We start from the raw sequence: 26,671 nt of genomic DNA on the forward strand, positions 1-26,671 counted from the left end.
TTCAGCGGGCTCAGGTTTATTTACATGGTAGTAGGATGCACAAGCAGGTAGTAGGATGCACAAGCAGGAAGGAGGGGCAGAGGGACAAGCAGACTCCCTGCTGAGCAGGGAGCCAGACGCAGGACTCCATCCCTGGATCATGGAATCATGACCTGAGTCAAAGGCAGACGCCTAATCAACTGGCCACGATTGGGCCATGTTCCAAAAAGGAACATGGGAAAAAGCGGCAGGTGCCCCTTATTTAGAATAATTATCATCTATAAAATCAGAGTGAGAACAGGTGCTGTAATTTAATTACTGTGCCAAAATGTTGGTCACAGTAGGGGTGCTGACTGCTCCATATAAACTTAATCCAAGAAGCCCTCTAACACATAAAGAGTTTTGTGATACAGGCAGCTAATTTCTGGAATCACTCAGGAATCTCAAATACACCTTTTTTTTTTTTTAATGTATGCTGATTCTTGCCAGTTGAGTTTTGGCTTCCCCTACCAGCTCATTCATTCATATCTTCAGCTTTAGTTATATAAAACATTTTTATAACCAGCATTTCTAGATAATATCTTTATTATTTATTATTCCCTGCTCCTTCCCTCCCTCCAAAATAACCCCACTAACAACAACAAAACTCAAAGAGTCAGAGACAGTCTTGTCACAAGTATTTTATTAAGTCCCATTTTTTGCTTTGGTCTGGTCTTTGATTTATGCCCATACACATCTCAATTATGGCATATTTGATTTATTTATTTACTAAATATTTTATTTATTTATTTATTTATTTATTTATTTATTTATTTATTTTTTATTTGTTTATGATAGTCACAGAGAGAGAGAGAGAGAGAGAGAGAGAGAGGCAGAGACACAGGCAGAGGGAGAAGCAGGCTCCATGCACCGGGAGCCCGACGTGGGATTTGATCCCGGGTCTCCAGGATCGCACCCTGGGCCAAAGGCAGGCGCCAAACCGCTGCGCCACCCAGGGATCCCCTAAAGATTTTTTTAAAAGATTTTATTTATTTTCATGAGAGACACACAGAGAGAGGCAGAGACATAGGCAGAGGGAGAAGCAGGCTCCATGCAGGACTCCATCCTGGGTCTCAAGGATCACGCCCTGGGCCGAAGGCAGGCGCTAAACCGCTGAGCCACCCCGGGATCCCCTACTAAAGATTTTATATACTTATTCAAAAGAGAACATGGGTGAGCGAGGGGAGGAGCAGAGAGACAAGCAGGCTCTGTGCTGAGCATGGAAGTCCAATGTGGGGCTCAATGTAGGCTTGAACCCAGGATCCTGAGATTGTGACCTGAGCTGAAACTAAAAGTCAGACACTCAACTGACTGAGCCACGCAGGCACCCCTGAGGCATATTTTAGATCAGAGGTTATCAAGTGTCATGATCCCTCTGGAGATAAGAACTGTTTTTCAGTGGTTATTGGTAACTGAGCACAAATATGTTTTCATAAGCTACTGCCAACTCATAGAATTGTGAAATTTTCAGAGCTGCAAAGGAACATGAGAAGTATTGATCCAGTGGCCTCTTTTTGTAGATTGGAATCTATGGCTTTCCCAGGATTTTATAGTCAGACCTAAATCTAGATCTTTGAACTCCAGGATAGGGATTTTTTTAGTGCTGTCTCCAAAATCAACTCTAGCCTTACTGTAATCTCATACATGTGGCCATTTAATCACTTGACTATAATTATGTTTTTTATACATGTGTGAATTTTACCTCCAGTTCTGTCTGAATGTGGGATTGGACCAAAGTTATCTTATTACAAAATTCTCTAGGTTTTGGAGCTTTGGTCTTTAATAAACGTCAGGTATAATCAAGTCCCTGGTATTAATATAAATAGATGAAAGCAAAGATGTTTTAGATAGTTTCTTACTTGTAACCCTTCACTTTTGAAAGAGACAAATAATAGTTGGTAATTTACCTTCAAAAGTATTAGAAAGTTTCAGCTGACCTGGGAAGGGCTGTCGTCATCAAATAAGAGAAAAAAACTCAAATTTAAAGAAAACTTGTGTTTCATTTTCTCTTCTAAACAGTGATAGAAATTCCTATTTTATTTTATTTTTTAAAGATTTATTTATTCATGAGAGACAGAGAGAGAGAGAGAGAGAGAGGCAGAGACACAGTCAGAGGGAGAAGCAGGCTCCTCACAGGGAGCCCGATGTGGGACTCGATCCTGAGATTCCAGGATCACACCCTGAGCTGAAGGCAGGCGCTAAGCCGTTGAGCCACCCAGGGATCCACCAGTGATAGAAATTAGACAAATGATTATACTCTAGCCTAACAAACCTAAACATATGGTTTAGAATTAGACCATAGAAAGGCTATTATCTTTAATGTTTCATCCCTGGTGTAGAGACTTGAATTTCTAAGATACACCTGTATTGCAACTGAAAGGAGCAAATGAAGCATCAGAGCAATATAGAGTACAATTACACAATTTTTATCATTGGATGTGATGCTTTAAAAAAATGATTATCTTTGTGGTTTTTGTAACAATCCCACAGGAGAACATATTTTAAATTATCTGTTATTTCTGTCCAGAGTTGCCATTTTTATTGAACTCAATTAAGTCATTTCTCTGTGCATATATAAAGATGAATGGGTAAACAAACATAAAATGATAGAAATAATGAGAAGTTGGTGTGGAATGTGTGTAGCTTACTCTCAAACATTGTGTCTTTTCTAAGAAAGAAGATAATCTGTGTATATTTCTTAAAAAAGAAGATACCCTTTTGTTACGATAATAACAGTTTTCAAGTGGTACAGTCTCTTTTGACAGTACCTCCCTCTCCCAAACCCCTTCACTGTTTGATTATTACTCCTAGCTTAATGAGTAATCTTTTTATTCCGTGAGATCTTTTTGGTGCTGAAAGTGCCCCACAATTTACCAGTGGGAGCCCCTCAAGGTGGCTTCTATTTCCTGGTGATATGTTCCCATTAGTTTTTGAGTACTTGCTTGCTTTTTATGGCACAAATGTTCCAGGCCCACTCTTAGACCTGGAGTTAGCTATTTCCCTTAAGAAGCTTTAGTTCCTCTGAGTGGGGAATGGGATTTGCAAACCAAGATCTGAGCACCAGGTGTGCTCATTGATAATGAGGTGTTACTGCTTTAAGACTTTAATGAAAGAAGGTTGGAATTTTTTTTCTAAGTATGAGCTCACATTCATACCTCCAGTTCAAATACAACACACTAGGATTCTTTGTACCTTCCCTATTTCATACTTTGATGTTTAGCTCTTGCCACGTCCCCTTTTAGAACTTGTACTATTTTGCACTCCTAGTTCAGCAATGTATGAGTATGCTTGTGTTCCCACAGCCTTACCAACAGCTTTTGAATTCTTGTCCTTTTGAAATATAAGAAATCACATCTCTAAATGGTTTTGATTTGAGTTTCTCTTACTGTGTGTGAACCTACGCATTTTTTTTCATGTTTAAGGACTAATTGAATAACTTTCTGTGTATATGGTTGAACAACACAGATTTGAACTCTGTGGGCCCATTTATGTGCAGGTTTTTTCAATAAATATAGTATAGTACTGTAAGTGTATTTTCTTTTCCTTATGATTTTTTTTTTTTGAGAGAGAGATTTACTCATTTATTTGAGAGAGTGAGCAAGTGAGAGAGAGACAGCACGAGCAAGGGGAGAGGGAGAAGCAGACTCCCCACTGAGCAGGAAGCCAGATGCGGGGCTCTATCCCAGGACTCCGGGATCATGATCTGAACCAAAGGCAGGCACTTAACCAACTGGGCCACCCAGGGGCCCCTCCTTATGATTTTCTTAATAACTTTTTCTTTTCTCTAGCTTCCATTATTATAAGAATGCAGCATATAATATTTATACAAAATGTATGTTCATTGACTGTTTATGTTCTCAGTAAGGCTTCAGATCAACAGCAGGCTATTAATAGTTAAGTTTTGGAGGAGTCCAAACTTATACATGATTTTTCAGCTGCATGGGAGTCAGTGCCCTAACCCCTGCTTTGTTCAAGGGTCAACCATACTATCCTTTCAAGGCTTTAGCCCATTTTTCTACCTTTTTTGGGTCTTCTTTTGGTAGATTTTAGGAAATGTGTGTGTGTGTGGGGGGGGGGGGGAACTTACCTGCCTCATACCAAGAACAACTCATACATTTTTTTAAAGAGCTTTCTTTAAAAAAATTTATGGTACACGTTGCAAATATTTTCTTCCAGTTCTCCATTTGTCTTTTGTCTTGGCTTATATGTGTACTTACTAATTTTAAAAAATGTATGGGGTTTTCTTCACACAAAAGGTTTTTATTTATCCATGTTTCATTGCATCTGGTTTTTTTTTTCATAGTCAGAAACCACACCCAGGCCTCAAGTGTATCCACACCAGTTTTCTTGTAGTATTTATAGTTCCCGTCCTTGTAGTAAAAGCTCTCACCCATGTGGAGTTTTCCTGGTTTAAAATGTGAGGTGTAGATCCAATTCAGTCCTTTTCCAAATAACTAGCTATTTGGAAAGCCTTTGGGCTCACTATTTTGCTTCAAGACTTTCTGCTCTGTTCAGCTGGTTGGTCGACATGTCTAGCCACGAGATTCCATATGAAAGAACACTGTATACTGTATGTGGTAACAGTCGGTAGTACCACCACCCTCGTGTGATTCCAGGAGGCTCGCTAAATGCTCTTTCTGTGTAGGACCATGTGTAGGCTTGCTGAGGGTTTTTCTGGTCCAGGGGGAGGGGACTGATCAAGAGGACTTGTCAGCAAATCCCAAACAGCTCTACTTAATACAGGTTTTATTTTGTTGTAGTTCCTTCAGAACTAGATGATAAAATAATACCATAAATTTAACTTAAAAATTAAATCAAACAATCATGAAAAACATTTAACATCACACCTAGAATAAACAGAACAACACACACTTAGCACATAATTATTGGCTGGTCTTAGCAAACACTGTGTTTAATCACTAATAAGTCAGGAGGCAACAGTGAAATAGGCTTTTGGCAGCATCTGCAAGTGGGCAAATCTGGGATTGGCTGCTTTGAACTTGGCAGTGGTCAAAGTGATATGACAAACGTCTGAGAGGCAGTCAGGGTGCTGGCTTGAAGCTGGACCAGGCAGACATCAGCAGATAAGAGTACGTGGAACAAGAATGTCTGGAGAGAAACATGTGCTGGTCTCTATATTCTAGTTCCCTTCCCATCCACTTGTTAGGGCTTTGAACCTTCTGGTCTTTTTTCCTGGTTATTGGGAAAAAGGGCGATATAAACCCACATGTTCATGGAAAGCAATGGGAAAAACTTCCATACTTCCCAGTATTAAAATACTAATCAGAAGCAGAAACCACTTGGACATGTGAAGTAGGTATGTTCAGCTAGCTAGGCTGTAAGTCATGCCAGGTAAAAGTATTCTTTTTGCCACCACTAACCAGTAACTTCTGTAGTTTGCTCCCTTTGGCAGCTGCTACTAGTAACTGCTGAATCTTTCCTCAGGTATGTTTAGGGTCCAGCCTAAGTACCCCCTACCCATCTTCCCTAACCACCCCAGCTTACAAGATCTCCCCATGAGATCTTGAGATCTACTATGAGAGACAAGTCCTGTTAACATTTTGGTATTTTTCTTTCATTTTTTTTCCTCCTGTGTATATGATTTTACAGAGTTGAGATCATGTTCTGTATATAATATTGTATCCTATCTTCAATTTTTAGCATTATTGTAAGCCATTTGTAAATAGGGTTTTTTTTTTTTACAAAAAAAAAAGATTTTATGTATTTATTCATGAGAGGCACACAGAGAGAGGCAGAGACATAGGCAGAGGGAGAAGCAGGCTCCATGCAGGGAGCCCGATGTGGAACTTGATCCCCAGACCTGGATCACACCCTGATCCAAAAGCAGACACTTAACCACTGAGCCACCCAATTGCCCCTGTGAATAGGGTTTTAAAAATTACATAATATTTCCTGGAGTGGATGGAATATGATTTACTTATATTTGCTTTTTTGTGCATATCTTTCTAGTCCAGTTGGATCAAGAGAATCTCAAAGGGAAGTCACTCTACTGTCTTATCCCCCTTCCCTATTCCATTAGCTATAGAAAATGTTATCTACGTAGGTGATAAGTAGCTGTGCTTGCTTTTCTGTTTTCAGTCTAAATATCATGGGAACTTTTTGCTATAGGAGACCCCAAAAGTACTACTTGCAGCTTACTCAGAATTGTTATATCACCCCAGAAAAACGGTGCCTGGGGAAATATTTGCATGTATTTAAGGGGACCCATAAATCCTTTGAAATTCTGTGAGAAGCAGGTGGTGTGAGCATTTTTTCATTTTCCTGTGGTTTTCACTAAATTCTCCTGGAAGTCCTTATCTAGTAAAAAGCCACTGACACAGAGCCTGAAGCCCATCTGTATTCATTAAACTCTGAAATCGAAGATACTATTTTTTGCCTTTTATTGTTCTTGGTTTTCAGGAAGGGATGAGACCATGCAGCCTGCAAAACCATCTTTCCTTGAATATTTTGAACAAAAAGAAAAAGAAAACCAGATCCACAGCTTTGGCCAGAGTGTCCCTGGCCCCCTGAGGAACTCCTCGGATTGGAAAGTACCGCAGGATGGAGACTATGAGTTCGTAAGTAGTGCTCGAAGTGAACTGTTGTGTCTGCTGGGGACGGTTTTTTGCCATATTGCACATCCACTTTTGTCACTTCACCAAAAGTGCCAGAGCGTTTTCTTGTACGGTGCAAGCCTCTGGCCTTCCCGGCAGCAGCCCCCCGGGCTGAGGGCCTCATGGGTTTGAGACTGCATTTTAACCGACGTTTGAGCAGTTCTGGGACTCCTGATTAGTGGCATCTTCTTAGCTTTAAAAATCCTTTGTTAACTTGCCATTTTTCTTTTTGTTGAGTTTGGCATTGTTAACAGTAAAAGAAATGCCGAGTGAGGATGCACTGTTTTGCGTAGTTTATTTGGGATTGTGACTTTAAGAGTGAGACTGGAGAGCAGCTCATGCTGATTTGTAGCATCTTTGCTGTTTTGCTAACCATTATCCTAATTTTAGGCCCTCGGAGAGGATCACTCTGAATTTTGCCTAAGGATGAATATTAAATTGTTCCAAAGTGTCTAATGAAAAACTGGGTGTGTTTTTCCTTCTCTGCAATGGAACATTCTCCCTTAACCACAGACACTTGGTAATGTTCACAGAGATTTAATGAGTAGAAGCAATAAAAAAATTGGGGGGAAAAGTAAGCTAAGGAGTCTGCATTCCTTTTCTGAATATTTTTAGGAAAGAATGTTCTCTTTAGGGATTTTTTCACTTTTATACTTTCAAATTCTGTCATGGTTCTGTTGTTGTTTATAAAAGACCTGAGATTGGGCATCATAATTGGATTCTGGGAGGCCTTTCTATCTTGGCTTTCCATTCTCCTGTTCACTGGCCTCAAGGTGATGACATCCTTCTTACATAACATAATGTCTACTATTGTACAGTAGCAGGAATGTTGGAGTTGATAGTATTGGTGATAGAGAGCGTTTGAGGACCACAATAACTCACTTGAGGCTGTTTGACAGATAAGTCCCTGAAGCCATGTTACAGCCCAGCAGCCTTTGCTTTATCAGGTGTGCATTCATTTGTTACTATCAGCTATTTTTTCACTCCATTATTAGTTTACTCATGAGATTTGAATTATTTTTGCTATTCTGTGATGCCCACAGAGTTGTCTTGAGCGTATTTGTCAGGACTGCTTTTCTCAGTTTTGTGAGTCTCTAGGCAAAGATGAAACAGCTTCTGGATAGCAGATGAAACAGCTTCTGGATAGCAGATATCATCATGATAGAAAGCTGCAGAGTCCTCAGATCTGGATTCCTAGCTGCAGTTTCTTCTTTCTTTCTTTCTTTCTTTCTTTCTTTCTTTCTTTCTTTCTTTCTTTCTTTCTTTCTAGATTTTATTTATTTGTTTGTTTATTCATTTTTAAATTTTTTTTATTTTCTTGATTTTATTTATTTATTTATTTATTTATTTATTTATTTATTTATTTATGAGAGACACACAGAAAGAGAGAGGCAAGAGACACAAGCAGGCTCCATGTAGGGAGCCCAACATGGGACTCGATCTTGGTCTCCAGGATCACACCCTGGGCTGAAGGTGGTATTTTTTTTTTTTTTTTTTTTTTTTTGAAGGTGGTATTAAACCGCTGAGCCACCCGGGCTGCCTCCTGCCCTTTTTTTTTTTTTTTTTTTTTTTTTAATGTTATAGAAGCAAATGATCTTGAATGTCCTGTCATTCTAATCATTGTTTTCAGTTCGGTAATTCCGGTGTTAGAAGATTTCACTTCTTTCTGCCATAGTTTCCCTAGACTAGCATCACTGGCAGAGAACGTGTTTCAGCGGGCAAGCTGCTTTTGCAGAGCGGCTTTAGTAGGTCTTTAAGAGAGCATGCTTTTCATTCTGGACAGAGGGAGTGGCCATGAGTACCATGAGTAGGTGAGCCCATTGCCCAGCCTGGATGGTGCCTGGCCCAGGAGGAGGTCCTGAGACCATCCTCTACACCAGAGCTTAGAAGCTAACAGCATGCAGCATGTAGACCTTCTTGTGTGCCCTATACAGTGTTTACAAATCTTTCTATAGCTGCCTGTGTTTAAAAATTGAAAGCTTTTATATAAAATGTTGGCTCTCCGCCTTCTTTTGAAAACTTGGAAGACCCAGCCATAATAAACCTACATGGTTGGAGGACAATTGTCTGGAGCTGAGCAACAGCTGCTCTCTTGAGGTCCAGTTCTTCTCAGTGTTTAGCTTACTTCATTCATTTGTATTAACTGACCTGTCTGGCATTTAGGGTCATTCAACACTGGGATTCTTGCTGTAAATCCTTTGGATGTGTGTTCACATTGGGCCTGAACCAATCCCATCCTGCCATATAAAATTTATTCTATTTTTACTGTCAAAATATCAAACAGAATTAACTTATAATTTCTCTTTTAAGAGAATTGCAAACTAAGCAATATAAGAAAGTGTAGGTGGGGTATAGATGAGCTGCTATTCCAAAAAATACCAAAGATCAAATGAAAACGATTTTTTAAAAGATTTTATTCATTTTTTTGAGACAAGGAGAGAGAGCACAAGCATGAGGAGTGGGAGAAGCAGGCTCTCTGCTGAGCAGAGAGAGCCCACTGTGGGGCTCAATCCCAGGACCCTGGGATCATGATCTGAGTCCAAGCCAGACGCTTAACTGACCGAGCCGCCCAGGGGCCCCAGGTGATTTTAATGTGTTCACACGTACTTTGATTACGTGTTTACATTTGTGCTGCTGTCTTCCTTGTCACTCTCCTCCAGCCATGACAGGCTTCATTCTCTCCTGACACATGCCCACCACATCCTGCTTTGGAGCCTTTGTAGGTGCTGCTTCTCTTCATTCAGATCTTTTTTTTTTTGTTTTAAGATTTTATTTATTTATTTGTGAGAGGCAGAGAGAGAGAGAGAGAGAAGCAGAGACACAGGCAGAGGGAGAAGCAGGCCCCATGCAGGGAACCTGACGTGGAACTCGATCCCGGATCTCCAGGATCACGCCCCGGGCTGAAGGCAGTGCTAAACCACTGGGCCACCCGGGCTGCCCTCTTCATTCAGATCTTAGCTGAATGTCCCCTCTTCTGTAAGGTCCTCTCTCACACTATCTCTTTACTGTGGCTTTTTTCCCTTTAACTAGCCATTATTACCTGAATAGATAGGTTACCTGACCTAATGTCTATTTTCCTCACCACCATAAGCTCCAGGGCAGCGCGGCCTCATTGTCATGTTCACCCCTCCTGGCATTCCACCCCCTTAGACTAAAAGATTGCAGTATGTTTCTGGGGGATTCATGAGCCAAGCTGGATTTAAGTTTACAGCCTTTTGTGGCTTTATGAATGCCAAATTCAGGGTCTGAATTCTCCTAGAATTGATATTCATTGCATGCAGTCTGTTTTTAGACTATCAAATACCAACTTTAGCAAATATTGCATTTTCACACATCTTTTATTTATACTTTTATCACAATATATATTAAACGTTAAAGGAAACCTTTGTTAAAGCTTTTCCAACGTGGCAAATAAAGTAATTCAATTTTAGAAATGCAAAAGTACTCAATTTCAGATGAAAAATATGATGGTTTTTGTCAGTATTAAATGCTATCATTCCTGACGAAATGGCTTCCTATTTGCCATTTTGGGTAAAAAGTTCATTTCAAAGTGGCAATTGCCTTCATAGGAGGAAAGGAGAATATCTTTTTCATAATTAAAACCTCTTAAATGTATTAAATTTCATAACTAAATTCTGTTAAATGCCTATTAGGAAATCAGAGAGTCTCTAAGAGATTGCTAAGGGAGACATGTTAGCTAGTCTGACACAAAGCCTTCTACAAGCTCAGTGAAATTATTCTGAGTATTTTTTTCACTCAACAGTTTGGCTCTTTCTTTGCCAAATGTCACTTACAAAAGGACATTTTTCTTTTTTTATGTGTTTCTTTGGTACCTCCAATAGGAGTACGGAAGACACAAAAGGAGAATAAAAAGGAAGCTAAAAAAATCATGCAGTGCTAATAAAATACTAATACATCCTTATCTCTGAATTTCTATAGTACCTAATAGGAAAGAAAGAAGAAACATATCAAAATATGCTATATCCTAAAAATCATTTAGATCAGAATTTCACAAGGTAGAATCACATGTAACGGAGGTTAGAACACAGATTACTCAGTGCTGACCCCAGAGACTCTGATGCAGTGAGTCTGGGGTGGGGCCTGACAGTCTGCATTTCCAACAAGTTTCCAGGTGATGCTGACACTGCTGGTCTGGGGATGACACTTTAAGAAACTGAGGCTGTTCTTTCAAATGCTTGATTTGGGGTAAAGGTAAGAGCTATCCAGCAAGAATTATAGCATTAAAAATCCTTTTCATTTGTGGCTAAAGCCTTAGTCTTCTCTCAAAAATGGACATTTCAGTTAGATTAAAAAAACAAGAGTTCCCACAATTAACAAGGTTGATAAAACAGAATATAGGAACACTTTTCAAGTATTCATGACACTTTGAAAACATATGTGAAATATTTGCAAAATTTGACTATGTTTTAAAGTGCTCAGAAATCTCATACAGAAATCACACAGGCCATGTTCACTGACTAAAACACAAGAAAAGTAGAAATTAACAATAAAGTAGATAAAACCATTTTGTTCCACTTGGAAATTTAAAGAGTATATCTCCAAGTATTTGTTTTTAAGATAAAGTAGAAGTTGTAAACTATTTAGAAATGAATTACAAGTACTGTACAGAATTTAGATCTCTGTAAATTAAACCAATGGGATGCAGCAAAGAAGGTACTGAGAGGGAGATTTATAGCCTTAAATGTATTTTCTTTTTAGAATACAAGAAAGATTGTAAATAAGACAAAATAGGATAAAGATAAAAACAGAATTCAGTGAATTAAAAAACAACAAAATTAATTAGTATAATTAAACGTTGGTTCTGGGAAAGGACCTGACATTTGTCAGAGTAATCAAATTGAAAAGGAAGAAGGTCCCAAAAAACTGAGAACAAAGGGAAGGGAGTGTTTCTTAAAGACAAAAGAATATTAGAGTGGTAAGAGAATATTTATGATTTGACATCCCTACACTTGAAAACCTAGATCCATAGATGTTGAAACATTATGCCACTGTTACTTCCTATATGGAAATGTAAAGTATCCAAGGTGTTTTTGAACAAGAACAGTGAGGTTGGTCTTTTACCACCAGATGTGAAAATGTACAAAACCAGAGCAATGAAAGCATGGTGATAATTGGCACAAGAATAGAACACAGATTAGTGTATAGAGAACAGAGTCGAGAAACATACTTGTGTATAATAGGAATTTGTAATAGCAGTAAAATGCAAACTAATACAAACCATGATACCATTTATGTAAATTTTCTAATAACCACAAAACATGCTACATATTTCTGTATATATGCACACACATGCAAATGCAGAAATAAAATACAGTATATGAAATTATTTGGTGAGTCATTACCTTTGAGGAAAACTTCAGTTTTAACTGTTTTTACAGCAAGACTAATGTATTAATTGCTTAAACTTTAAAAAAAATACAATGTCTTAAAAAATTCTATGAAAAAAATAAAATAAAAATTCTATGTAGATTTTCCTGGTTTTAGTCTAAATAGAGTTAGCCAGAACTTCTGCAGAACTAAATGATCTAGTACTTTCCAATCTTAATAACTGCAAGTATTATTGATTATTAGCTCCTGGTATATTAGCTTTTGGAGTAAGTTACCTATTTATTCAAATGAAGTTCTTTCCAGATTTCTTTTTTTTTTTAATTTCCAGATTTCTTATGACTCATTCTGTAAACAGAATTGATAGTAGCTGGCCTCCACATCAACTCAATCTCTATTCATTGAAATCTTCTGTATATATTTTGTGTAAATAGGCAAGATTGCAGGATCTTGACAGCCAGGACTTGATTTAACTCATCTTTGTGTTCCTAACACCTAACAATTGCCTCGCTTAAAGTTACCACACCAATTTTGATTAAATGCTGACACAGTCTCTGAATTAATTCAACAAATAGTTGAGGCTGAGAAAGTTGATAGTGTAGCAAAAAAGGTAATCAAATAACTTTGATACATTTGTGCTAACAATAGCTTACATTCATTGAGCACTTACTATGTGCCAGGCATTGGACTAAGTCTTTTATATGTATTAGCTCAATCCTTATAACCATCCACGAGACAGATAATGTTGCTGCCATTTTATGGATAAGCAAACTGAGGCCCAAAGGTAGTAAATAATGGAGTATAGTTGTATAGACAGTAAGTAGCACAGCAGGGATTTGAACCAAAGCAGTTTGGTTCCAGAGCCCATCCTCTTAACCACCTTCTCTAGGCTAATCTGGTCAATTGTTTGCAAAGTACATATAAAAATTGCTGTACAAGCCCAGAAGAGGGAGCCAGAATCCCAGCAGGACCTCCAGGGAACATCCAGAAGATTCCTTTGAAGGGTATTTTGAAAGGCAATAGGAATTCTCTAGAGCTAGAGGAGGGAAAGGGACTTCTAGGCAGAGACAGGGCAGCGTGTGTGTGTGTGTGTGTGTGTGTGTGTGTGTGTGTGTGTGTGCGCGCGCGCGCGCGTGCGTGTAGGCCTTGAAGAATGTGGGATGCCAGGAAGCACTGAGAGATTGTATTCGGGGCCCAGAGAGTGTGTGTATGAGCAGAGAGGCGATAGACTGAAGGCCAGCTCTTCGATAAAATTGTGCCCAGTGTGCCCTTCTTTTTGGGAAGTATTTAGTACCCTTTTAGATTTTTCCTTAGTGTACTGGAGAAATTAAAAATAGACTCCTAATGCAGCCCAAAGGCTAAGCTAATACCTCTCTGAAGTTGTGTGATAATGGGGCCATCAGGATGTAAAACCATGGAATTGTCAATTCAAAATTAATTTGATAAAAGTAACAGAACCTGAACAAGATTGATTGCCTGCATTCCCTGGGTAGTTAAAGCCATTCAGCTGGCTCTTTGTGGTAGGGAAGGATAAATTTTAGTACTGAGGTTGCCCTGGGAGGGTGACAACTGCCTGTGATTTGATGAAACTTTATCTTAACCCTTCTTTCCTAGATCAGAGCTTCAGATAGGATTGTGAAGTAGAAATTTCTGTGGGTTTTTTATAAAGAAGCTTTATGAAGCTGTCAGGGCACAGTTGATCGCTCATTGTTTAAAAGGTTGTACATTTTACTTTTGATTATATACTTCAGAAATTAGGCATTTGGTGGGAGGTGGGAATTACTACTACTTTATTTGTAATTTTTTAAAAGATTTTATTTATTTATTCATGAGAGACAGAGAGAGACAGAGAGAGGCAGAGAAAGGCAGAGGGAGAAACAGGCTCCACTCAGGGAGCCTGACACAGGACTCGATCCCAGGTCTCCAGGATCACACCCCAGGTGGAAGACAGCGCTAAACCGCTGAGCCACCCAGGCTGCCCGATATTTGTAATTTTTTAAAAAAGATTTTATTTATTCATGAGAGAGACAGAGAGAGAGGCCGAGACACACAGAGGGAGAAGCAGGCTCCTTGCAGGGAACCTGATGTGGGACTTGATCCCAGGTCTCCAGGATCACACCCTGGGCCGAAGGTGGCGCTAAACTGCTGAGCCACCCCAGGCTGCCCTGTAATTTAAATCATGATTGATATGGTAGCAGGGATGCTTTGTTTATTCATTTTAAATTAATGATTCATCTTGATGTTTTCTGGGAACCCGGGGATCTACAACTTGAAACTTTATCTGCCATTTTATAGAAACAAAAGAAGTACTCCCCATTTTGTTTTTGAACGTATTGTCCTTTTGTTTTGAAATGAGTTTTAAAAGATTAGTGCACATCCTTAAATTTCCCAGCCTCCTTTGGCAGGATAGAACCAAATGTCTGAAAGTTTGAATTTTATCACTGGCAACAAACACTGTTGTGTCCCATGGAGTGACAAGCCTCACTTTGCTCATTTTTGAGAAAATAGCTTCCAAGCGCCCAAATCCAAGTAACCAATTTGCCATTCTTTCAAGTCAACATGGTGTTTACAGGATAAAAGCAGCTAGTTTAGGTCATAGCTTATTTACATGAGTCCTTTGCTTCAAGACAACCATCATATTTCAGTGCACAGCAGAGTGCTTTACGCCAACTTCCCGTTTCATCACCGAGAATAATAAAAAGGCATATAATCAAAGGTTGAACTTAAATAAAATTAATACTTTTTACTACTTCATCAAGGACATTCTTAAGGAAATTGTTTTTTGGTTGGTGGTTTGTTGGTTTGTTTTTCTACTTGGAGCCTGTGGTCACAAAAAATTTAATAGCTGCTAGTGCCATTTGGTACCCCTTAATTCATACAGAGAGGCTGGCACTTTCACTCACCGTTGTGTTGGTACTGTCCGTGCAAATGCCAACACACTAGGAAAGGCAAATAATATCTCAATATTAGTAGGAAAATAGTTTGATCTCACAGGTTCCTTAAAAAGGCATTTAGGGTGGGCAGCCCGAGTGGCTCAGCGGTTTAGCACCACCTTCAGCCCAGGCATGATCCTGGGGACCTGGGATCGAGTCCCATGTCAGGCTCCCTGCATGGAGACTGCTTCTTCCTCTGCCTGTGTCTCTCCCCCCACTCTGTGTCTCTCATGAATCAATAAATAAAATCTTTATTTAAAAAAAAAAAAGGCATGTAGGGTTTCCCAGGGGTCCGTAGGCCACTGTTGGAGAACAGTTGATCTATAAGCTTGCTCGGAGATTAAAATCAGTTTCTTTTGGCAAGGATATTTCATGGATGTCATGTGTACTTGCATCAGGAGGTCCGGAATACCTGGATGTATGCTCATCTCATTTTTTCTCTTGTATCAGACACTGAGGGCCATTGCTTAGATGCATTATTTTATTCAGCATTGCAAAGCGGTGACATTTGATCATTCCTTTGCCATTTACCAGCTGAAATATTTTTATAGTGAAGCGTTTCATTAATTTTGTAATCTCAGCTATAATTTATATAGGAAAAATAGCAATATGGGTTTAAAATATTTGGTTCATTTCAATCCTTGCAGTTATTATTTTTTTATATTCAGATTGTTCGATATCGATGTGAACCTGATGGTTTGTTCTTTTTTTTTTAAGAAGTCTGGTTTAGTGACATATATATACTTCCCAGTAGTTTTTCTCATAGCTTCCTTTCTTTCTAGTATGATGAGATGTCCCAGGCTCATGTTGGACATTTCCTGCTCCACACCTGGAAATAGCACATTTTTAAAGCTTTATTGAGATAGTATTAGCAGAGAACATATGTAAGTTGAAGGTATACAGCATGATGATTTGATACATGTACATATTGTGAAATTACCACAATCAGGTTAGGTAACACATTTATTCCCACAGAGTTACGTGTGTGTGTGTGTGTGTGTGTATGGTGATAAGTTTAAAGATATATTCCCTTAACAGTTTTCAATTCTATGATACAGTATTGTTAATTATGGTCACCATGCCATACATTAGATCACCAGAACTTATTCATCTTATCACTGGAAGTTTGTACTCTTTGACCAACATCTTTCCTTTTTTCCAGCCCTCCAGCCCTTAGCAATCACCATTCTATTTTTTTTTTTTTTTTTTTTTTTTTGAGTTCATGGACACAGCCATTTTTTGAAGGAACTCTGCTTACTTTTAGTGGGAAATGATAGAGACCACAGTCTGGGTACAAAGTGTGCTCATTGCAGTTAGGTCATTTTCTTCTAGGCCTTCTCAATGGATAAAACCAGAGAGTATGTTTATTATAAACTCGTGAGTTCTTATGCTATTTCTAGTACAAGTACAATACTTGTATTTATAACTACATTGATTCTACATCTGTAATTCATTCCCTCATGCTAAATATCTCACTTCCCAGCAACAACAGCGTAACTGCTTATCTGCTTTATATCCCACAATACACATGCCATCCTCAGAATCACAATACCAACACTTCCACCAACAATAATTACTGAAAACAATTTAATACTTGTATTGCAGTTCTCTTGGTAGCCTTAGGCCATATCCCAGCTGAGATGCACAAATCACTATATGTTAGGGTCATTTGCAATAACTTCTGTGGATGTTGTTATGTCACAGACATAATAAGCAGATAGATTTGTTGTTTTGTTTTCTATTTGTAGATACTACTTCAGTTTATAATTATATAAACTATTCAGTTTCAAAGGTAAATCTACAGAACAGAGTTATTTGGACTTAGCTTCTATTCCTAAACCCTCTACTGTTTCCTCCATTTTTCTTGTTATATTTTGGTTATATATTTACAAATGCATGTATATTTATACTTCTGTTCTTAGATAAGTGGTAGTTCACACACTTTCAGCTACCTTTCTGTTTTCACTTAAGTATATAACCTAGAAGTTACCTTATAGCATTGTATAGAGATAGTCCTCATTCCTTTTCTCCTGATGCTTATATTCTGTTGTGCAGGTGAACCATAGTTTATTCAGCTAGTCCTCTGTCAATAGACATTTAAGTTGTTTGTAGTGATTTTAAAGTTGGTCACTTCATAAACCTATTTGTAAGCAGAGAATGAATCTTTCTGGGGATCCCTGGGTGGCTCAGCAGTTTGGCGCCTGCCTTTGGCCCAGGTCGCGATCCTGGAGTCCCGGGATTGAGTCCCACGTCAGGCTCCCGGCATGGAGCCTGCTTCTCCCTCCTCCTGTGTCTCTGCCTCTCTCTCTCTCTCTATGTCTATCATAAATAAATAAATAAATCTTTAAAAAAAAAAGAATCTTTCTATAACTGTCACTTTTGTAAGGTGCATGCTTTTCACCTTTCAGTTTTGAGAAGCAGATTACATACTTCAAGCCTTTATAGCTTTTTTCTTTTTTTTGTAGTTAGTTTTTTGTTTTTGTTTTGTTTTCTTATTTTATTAGTAACAAGTAGATTTATTCAGTGGTTTCTCTCTGCCACATTCTGGTGCTGTTTATATAAACTAATTAGACTCTAATGTAGTCATAACACCTATATAATGGAAGGTGAGTAATCAGTCTCCCAGCAAACACTTTTAGATGCTGGAGGTGTCAAAATGTTCTTGGGTTGATATTAACAAGTGTAGAGGTTCCTGGAGGACTGGGTTTCCTAATTGCTGTAATCAAAACCTGAAATTTCTTAAGTATGAATCTCATTACAACCAAAGCCAGATTTGGTTTAGTTCCTTTAATTTTGCTAAAAATTTGAAGTTAGAAAAAGTTCAGGATTATTTATTCTTCATCAGTTAGAAGGTTCCAAAGCCAAAAAAATATTTTGATGTAAATTAATTATTAACCTAGAAAGCTAGAGCTTGAAATTTTCAGCTTGCTTAAGATGAATGTAAATTGTTTTTCTTATTGCTGACTCCACAGCTATGACTTTTTTTTTTACTTTTTTTTTTTTTTTTTTTTAATTTATGATAGTCACAGAGAGAGAGAGAGAGAGGCAGAGCAGAGACACAGGCAGAGGGAGAAGCAGGCTCCATGCACCGGGAGCCCGACGTGGGATTCGATCCCGGGTCTCCAGGATCGTGCCCTGGGCCAAAGGCAGGCGCCAAACCGCTGCGCCACCCAGGGATCCCCACAGCTATGACTTTGAATTGTGATCTGATTCACCTAGATGTGTCTTTGTTCACTCTTCTTCCTTGAGCTTGAGAGATACTTTTCCAGTCATCTTTCTCACCTTCATCTCCCACTTTGTTCTCACACAGACTCTTAACACTTTAGTAATCTATATTCCTGGGACATGCAGTGTTGAGAAGACAAGGAAATTTATGCCAATTTTCTCACCCCCATCTGAAGAAAGGATCCCTTTTAGAATTCTGAAAGTCGTATTTGCTCATGTAGCCTCGTGCCTTTGGAGGAAAAAACATGATGTGGCATTTTTCTCCTCATTCCCTCTCCCAGCATGAGCACATTTACTTAAAAATCTTGATGCTCCACCACTTAAATGAAATACAGCAGAATCGAGCATCTTTGGTCTCTCATGATGTGTTTACTCCCAGCAGCAGTAATTCTGAATGGCAGGCGCATCTCTTTTTCCCCCGTCTTCACCTTACTGTTGGAGTTGGACGCTGTTGTGACTGAGATTTTGAGGTGACACTGTAGGGCAGAAGAGGTATGGAGAAGAGGATTCAGACAGGAGGAACGGTTGGTAGTAATTTATTGAAATGCTCATAAAGGTGTATTGGGTGTATACAGCTCATTGGATGTATTGGTCGTTCTGTACATCCAAGTGTTTAGACAGGAAAATGTTATAATTCACATTTGTTTAGGAGATCTTACAAAGTTGCAGTTGGGCCTGTTTGTGGGAACATCTCTGATGCCTCCGTGAACCTGTACCTACGTGCTTGCTGCTTTGGTTGAGGCAGTAATGGCTGGTAGTGAAGATCACTGCAGTCAGACTTGTAGGGTTCCAGTCTGGACTGCAGCACTTCCTGGGTATAGTTTTGGGCTTGTTTCTTCTCTTCTTTGTGCCTCAGTTCCCTCATCTGCAACATGGAGGTATTACTGGCACCCATCGGATGGATTTTGTGTGCATATGAGAATTAAATGTGGTAATGCACATAAAGTGCCTTCAACGTAAAGCACCTGATAAATGTTAACTTCCTCCTCCTTCCCTACCTTCTCCCTGCCTTTCTTAAAACATTGTCTATAAATGCAGACAGGAGTAAATTGCAGTAGACTCCTTTTCCTCATGACTTGACACTGATTTCTGTTTCAAAACCAGAAATACATTCCCCCAAGAAACGTGCTCCCAAAGAGACTGATGTGAACCTGCCCTTAACTATGACCTCTTGGTCACGGCTGTCATTTTTAGAGCTTCTCATGCTTGCTTGCTGTCCTTTACATCTCTATTCCATATAGTTTTTCTGTGTCCCCACCCCTCACTTCATAAATTGTTAAGGTACTGATAGTTTTCAAATTTCACTGCTCAGACCGCTTCGGTTGCAGCACTCACTTGTTGCCAATAGATGCCACCCTCTGACTTCTCGTGTGTGCGGCCTCTGGTTTGGAGCTCCCTTATGGTACAGAGAGGTGGCCGCTGCAGAAAAATGAGTGATAAAACTAGCTCATCATCCTGGAAGCTGGACATTGTGTGAAGCAAGTAAGGGAAACATTCACACATTCCAGAAGGTGGGTGAATGGCCCTCGCTTCAGCTGGGATGGTGGATGGGTCACTCCTTTGTTGAGTTTTCAGATTTGTGGTCTGTAAAACGCATAATACCACCTGTACTGGTTTTTGCACGGGGTTACAGGAAGGGTCAAATGAAATGGAGTTTGGAGTCATTTGAACCAAGTAGAATTAGAACTGTGGTAGAGGGCAGCCCAGGTGGCTCAGCAGTTTAGTGCTGCCTTCAGCCCAGGGTGTGGTCCTAGAGACCTGGGATCGAGTCCCACGTCAGGTTCCTGTATGGAATGGAGCCTGCTTCTCCCTCTGCCTGTGTCTCTGCCACTCCCCCCATCTCTAATGAATAAATAAATTAAATCTTAAAAAGAACTTTGGTAGAATTCTAGCAGAGAATTAGCAGACTGTTGATGTTTGGGTTCACATTATATTTATTACTGATCTTATTAGTATTTCACTTTTTATTTTATTTAGTAAAAATACATATGTGTGTGTGTGTGTGTGTGCATGTGTGTGTGTGTGAGTGTCTTTGAACAGTAACAAATAATCCAAACACAGGAAAAGACCAAGGGAGTAGGTAAGCCCAGACTTGTGGTCGGCCTTTGTTTGCCGATAACAGGAACATTCTCATCACTTTAGGTCAATATAACATTTAATATAGTTAAAGATGCATTCATACTTTCTCTTTAGTTTGGTGATGCTTACAGTGTTCCTGTGAAGGAGGAAGGTGAGATTTCTTCAGCCTTTCATATTTTGAGGATCTGAAGTCCAGAGACCTTAAAACACAACTTTCCTACTTAATGCCAGAATGAGGTGAGAACCCAGATCCCCAGGTTGCTTCGAATCTGTTAATCCTTGAGTGCTTTCTTACATGAAAAACAAAACAAGACAAACCATGGGCTCTAGGCACATGCTAGGTAGTTAGTTATTGTTCCAAAGCAGTAAAAGAATCATCTTTCAGATAATGTGTGATGGGGATTATAGTGACAAAGGAAGAATGGTCTCAGCTTCAGTGTGTATTACTGGAATTTTGTGACATTAGAGGAATATATTTGTGACCGACTCAAATGGTGTTTTTCTTGCTTATTCAGAAATACTGCAGATTGACAAGCTTTGCGTTTCATTAATTATTTATATAAATAATTCTCCTTGTTGGAACAATTTAATTTTTACTTTCTTCTGCTTTTACTATTTACTTTGTAACTATGGGTTGTACAGTAATTATGCTGTAGTTCAGGAAATGTCATGCTAACCAAAAAGGCATTATTATTTTCAGAAAACTTTCAGTTGGACCAACTAGAACCTCTGTGAAAACAAAGGTATCTATTGTGGAGGAGAGGAGTCTTAGTGGCTCTGGCAAACATTCGATATTTTCTCTGAGGGTCATATCTGTGTCATGGCCTGCCTGTCGTCTCATTCAGGCACTTAGTCCCCACTTTCTTCTCTCATATTCTTCATCTATTCAATATTAGTTTTTCTGTAAATTTACTATTTTTTTTAACCTTAGTGGTAGATACTGAATATTTGTAGTCATCTTCATGTTGGTTGCTCATCATCTTTGTCCTCTCATCCTCTTTAACTTATTACTATTATTATTGCTATTGTGATAATAATACTTAACATAAGATCTACCTTCTTGGCAAACATTTGGGTGTAACCTGCAGAGTTGTTAACTACAGGCACAATGCATTAGAGTAGATCCCTAGGACAATCATCCTGTCTGCCTGAGGCTCTGTGCCCTTTGACTAATACCTTATTGTTTCCTCTTTGTCTTGTCACACTTTAAATTTTATTGGCAGGGACACTTGCTCTCTTAAGTTTATAGAATTTGAGGAGAAAATGATGAAAGTAGCAGTTATTGAATGCATGTGGTATGGTCAGTTCTTGTAAACATTCCCCCCTGCCCTTTGCCCCTCACAGAATCCTTGGACAGTTGATTATATTCCCATGCACTTGACAGTGAGGCTCAGAGACTCTAGATGAATAAGTGACAGCATTAGGCATTAGGTTTTTTTTTTAATCCAGATTTTCTGATGACAAGACCATTGTTTTTCTCAGCATAATACAACTTATGTGAGAAGTGTTGTGTATGCGCTGGTGGTGAGCATTTGTCTAACTCAGAGGCTCCATATATTTTCTTTCTCTGACATACCCAGAACTAGCCATGGCACACAGGTGCTCAGAACGTGTTGATTTCATGCTCTTTGAAATCATTGCACATTCTTTGAAAAGGTTTCCAAATCTTTTCATAATTCTTTTTTGCAAAAGCCATTCATCTGTGTGTATAGGAGCATGTTAATTAGCTTATAAATTGGATTGATGTGCAGTCTAAATTTTTTGCTTCTTCAATAAGGTGTTGGTAGAAAATGTTGACAGCAGCTGCAGTGTTGGGAATCCCCTCTGTCAGAGTTGGATAAAGCATGAAAGGCATTTAGCAAAGTGCCTGGCAGTCCTCCTTTATTATTCATATGTTGGTTCCTTTCAGAGCAACAATTTAGATGTAGCTAAAGGGAGCTCTGCATTGAGAATCAGATCTCAGCTCTGACCGTAACTAGCTTTGTATCCTTAAGCGAGCCACCTAATCTTTTTGGGGCTCTTGTTTCTTCATCTGCTAAATAAAGGTGAGTTAAAAGTCTTCAAGAGCCTTCAAACTCTCTTTGTTTGCTAGTCTTTAAAATGGAGATAATACATACCTGGCATGGGGGTTATTTGAGCCCTAAAGAGAGAGCCTCTGTAAAGCATATAAAAGATGCTCAGTCTACACAGGGGTTTTCCTTTTAAAATGCAGGGAGATGCCCTGGAGACCAGAGTAAGCATAGGAGCCAGTATTATAGACTGACCAAGAACCAAGTAGACCTGGATTCGGTCCTGGCTTCACTGTTTATGAGATATGTAACCCTAGGCAAGTCACTTAACCTATAAGGGAGATACTAATCATATTTACGTCAGGTTTATTGAGAAGATTAAATTAGAAAGTGCTCTTAAAGTGCTTAGCAGAGTACCTGACACATAGCAGGCATTTAGTAAATCTTATTTACACGTGTAATAGTTACATGGGAGAGATGAACCACCGGGGGGAAAGTTAAGATAATGATGTGGGCTGCCCAAAGCAGAAAGGGGGGAGTCAGGCCCCCAGCTTATTTCATGGTTTTGTTGAGGGTCCTACTGTAGTGGCTCCCATTTCTGGTCAAATGTCTGCTTTGAAGTGTGTATTTCATACCTAAAATGAGCCTAATTCTGTTGTGACTTTCTTAGTCACGTGGTTTAAATATCAAACACACTGATTCAAACAGGCCTTTTGTCTGTTCTCTGATCAGATTGCTTCCCTTCTGTGCCTGCCTGGAAGCTGTAAGACCTGGAAAGTTCCCACATTGATGTTCTTTCTTTTTTTTTTCTTTTAAGATTTTATTCATTTATTTGAGAGGGAGAGGGAGAGAGAGCAGCAGAGGGAGAGGAAGAGGCAGACTCCCCACTGAACACAGAGCCCGCCATGGGCTTGATCACAGAACCTTGAGATCATGACTTGAACTGAAGGCAGACATACCACCCAGGTGCCCCAATGTTCTTTTTCAAAACAGTTTTAATCCCAGTGGTGCCATTGTTAATATAAAATAGCTTGTGCGAGGGAGAGAGAGAGAGAGAGACGGAATCATTGAAAAAGAGAGACCCACAGAGAGACACAGAGAGCTGTACCTGGGAGCTCACACCTGGGAGTGCTCCTGTTTGAAATGATGGTTTCTGTTGCACATCACATGATGTAGGAGCAGAAGGTGGCCAGCTGCTGGAAGGGGCAAACTCAGATCCCCTTTACTCCACCAGTCCCTTCCATGTGCTCTTTATTTAGGAAAATCCTATTAAATATTTAATACTATTCCAGGATTTTGTAACCTTTAGACATGGATGTATCTTTTTATTAATCTTATCTATATTCTTTTTTGTAACTAAACTTTTTAGATTTGAGATAATTATAGGTTTACATACAGTTATAAGAAATAATATGTAGAGGTCCTTTGTACTCTGAGTTTCCGCACTGATGACATCTTACAGAATTATAGTGCACTACCACAACCAGGATATGGACATTAATACATCAAGATAAAGAACACTTCCATCACCGTAAGGAGCACTCCCGTTGGCTTTGATAGGCACACCCTCCACACCCCATTTCCTAACTCTTGGCAACTAATCTCTTCTCCATTTGATGTGTCTCTTTTGGAGTTTAAAAAATCTTCAGGGAGTGATGTTTCAAATGAAGTCAGGAAATTTGATGTCCTCTTCTGGGGGCTCTCATTCCCCCAGATACTGCAGGACCAAGCACAGAGTCATCCTCACACATTGTGAAGAGATGTACTTATTCCAGATCCCCGTAGATGTTTTCCACTTTTAAAGTGCTGTTGTAATGATAAACTAACCACTCTAGGATTAGTTTAAACTGGTTTCTGGCAGGAGTCCAGACCTTGTGATAAAATGCCATATGTCACCTGTCTCCTTATCTGTGGCAATTCTCTGTGCCTGCTTGGCTGATGAAGGCAGCCGCTACCCAGAGGTTTCCTGCTGCAGGAGTGTCTAGCAGTGGTCCCATGAATTCACATTTTGTGTGAGCATTTTCAGAAATGGTGCTTCAGCTCCTGGGGTGAGAGCATGAGGTGGGGATTTCTGTACCCTTATGGAAGAAGGTACGTGCTGTGCGTGTCCGCCCCATGCGCTCTTACCACCTCTCCTCCCATCTCAGTTTCATTCCCGTGGAAGAGGAAGACCTCACAGAAGGCCTAGTCTTCGCTCCCTGACTGCTGCCTTCCCTTCTCTGCACTCTGGGCATGGGCCTGTTGAACAAGGCTGTGTGACTTGTAGCCCCGAGGGAGCTCAGTGTGAGATCGTAGCCGCTGCTGTGTGATAGGGTCCTTCACAGGAAGGGGATCCTCCCCGGCTGCTCCCAGAATAGTCCCTGGCAGCAGTACCCATCCCCTGGCTGTGGATCACACGTCGAGTCCTGGGCAGGTGGGGGGCCTGTGGGAGCGAGAGCCAATTTGGCGGGGGCACATATGTGTTTACAGTTTGAATTAGTGAGATGGGTAGGAGTGTTCCAGTTCACCACAGAACATACCACTTCCTGTTTGCTGTTCCATAACTGGCCTTTTGAGCTTACTTTTATTTCCTGTGCCATCCCCTAAAAACTTTGGCTTTTGTGACCTCTGATTTAACAAGTCCCCAAATCATGGACGTTTAAAGATTTTTTAAATTTTTATTTATTCCTGAGATACACAGAGAAAGAGGCAGAGACATAGGCAGAGGGAGAAGTAGGCTCCCTGCAGGGAGTCAGATGTAGGACTCGATCCCAGGACCCCAGGATCATGCCCTGAGCCAAAGTCAGATGCTTAACCGACTGAGCTACCCAGGTGCCCAAATCATGAACATTTAGGTGGCCTCCAGCTTTTTAATATTAAAAGTTGTTTTAATAAACATCTTTGCCTTATATACATGGCCTTAGAATTAATTCCTGCAAGTAGAATGCTTGGGCCAAACTGTTTATAAATTTTAAATTATGATACATATTGTCAGATTTCCCTGTTGTTTTTGGTGTTTGAAGTGCCAGTTTGTGTTATTTATGTAATTATTAATGGAATTCTTATTTTCTTTTTTAATTTCAAAGTAAGGTTTCAGGCCTTTTAACATACATGGTAAAGATGTTTTCCCAGTTTTTATTTTATTTTATTTTTTCTTTCTCCAAATGTTTATTTAAGTACCGGTTAGTTAACATACAGTGTAATACTAGTTTCAAGTGTCAAATTTAGGGACTCATCACTTCTGTACAGCATCTAGTGTTCATCACAAGTGCCCTCCTTAATCCCTGTCACCTATTTCCCCCATCTCCCACCCACCTCCTCCCTAACCCTCAGTTTGTTCTCTATGGTTAAGTCTATTTCTTGGTTTGCCTCTCTTCCCCCCCCCCCGCCCCCCATGTTCATTTGTTTTGTTTCTTAAATTCCACATATGAGTGAAATCATATGGTATTTATCTTACTCTGACTTATTTTGCTTAGTATAGTGTACTCTAGCTCCATCCACGTGGCTACAAATGGCAAGATTTCAGGTTTTTTGATGGCTGTGTACTATTCCATTGTATATGTTTGTGTGTGTGTATTTGTGTGTGTATATATATATAGTGTGTGTGTGTCTGTGTATATATACGCACACACATTCCACCTCTTCTTCACTCATCAGTTGATGGACACTTGGGGCTTTTTCCATAACTTGGCTATTGTTGATAATGCTGCTATAAACTTTGGGGTGCATGTAAAAAAAATCTGGATTTTCCCAGTTCTTAAAAACTTTGTGGTATCTAACTCTTCAGATATTTAAATTTTTTGTGTATTTTGATTTAGCAGCTTTTCCTTTGTGGCTTCTGGAATTTTATGCCATGTTTGGAAGTTTCTCACATCCTAAGATTATAAAAATGTTAATCCTTACTTTGTTTTAGAATGTGTACTTTTTTTCTTTTTCACTATTTATTGTCTGGAATCTGTGTGGATGTAAAGGATAAGGTAGCAGTCCACTTTTATGTTTTTCTAATCAGCTAGCCAATTTTCCTAACAACCAACAATTTTTAATATACATGGGGAATTGGGAGTTACCAAATCTTGATGGCTTCTAGTATCTAAAAGTGGCTGTTTTTATAGATAGAAATTTTCCATTTAAAACTCTGAGTTTCAGTTAAAACCTCTAGAAAGGAGCTGTGAACAGACCAAGAATATTGGTCTTGGCATTCACTTTAATGCATCTGAAATAGGCTGATTTTACAGAATTTGATCCAGAGTACTTCTATGTCTTGATGTTCTTTTGCCAAGCAAAATTGATTATTTCTAACCACAAGGGCTTCAGTGTTGGACTGAGAAAAGAGTCAGGGGGTCCTCCTGAACTGGTTGTAGGTTATATAATTTGGCATCAAGTATAATGCTTAAGTTTCTTTCTATTCTCTAGCCTCCAATGGTCAATGCCTCTTGTTGCTGAGGAGTGTTTTGGAGGGAAGGGCAAA

The 26,671-nt window shown here is 39.4% G+C and overlaps 1 protein-coding gene across 4 annotated transcripts in view; it reads left to right on the top strand.

The window, feature by feature from the left end:
• The window catches only part of STK4 (serine/threonine kinase 4), an 88,408-nt gene that overhangs the window by 41,911 nt on the left and 19,826 nt on the right, over positions 1 to 26,671 (top strand). For all 4 annotated transcript variants that reach the window (XM_072801177.1, XM_072801180.1, XM_072801178.1 and 1 more), the window contains exon 10: positions 6,439 to 6,596. In XM_072801177.1, coding sequence (XP_072657278.1) covers positions 6,439 to 6,596 — 158 coding nt within the window. The remainder of the gene's footprint in view (positions 1 to 6,438; positions 6,597 to 26,671) is intronic.

The sequence above is a fragment of the Canis lupus genome, chromosome 26 (genome assembly GCF_048164855.1).
Source record: "Canis lupus baileyi chromosome 26, mCanLup2.hap1, whole genome shotgun sequence".
In the NCBI taxonomy this organism is placed as follows: Eukaryota; Metazoa; Chordata; class Mammalia; order Carnivora; family Canidae; genus Canis; species Canis lupus.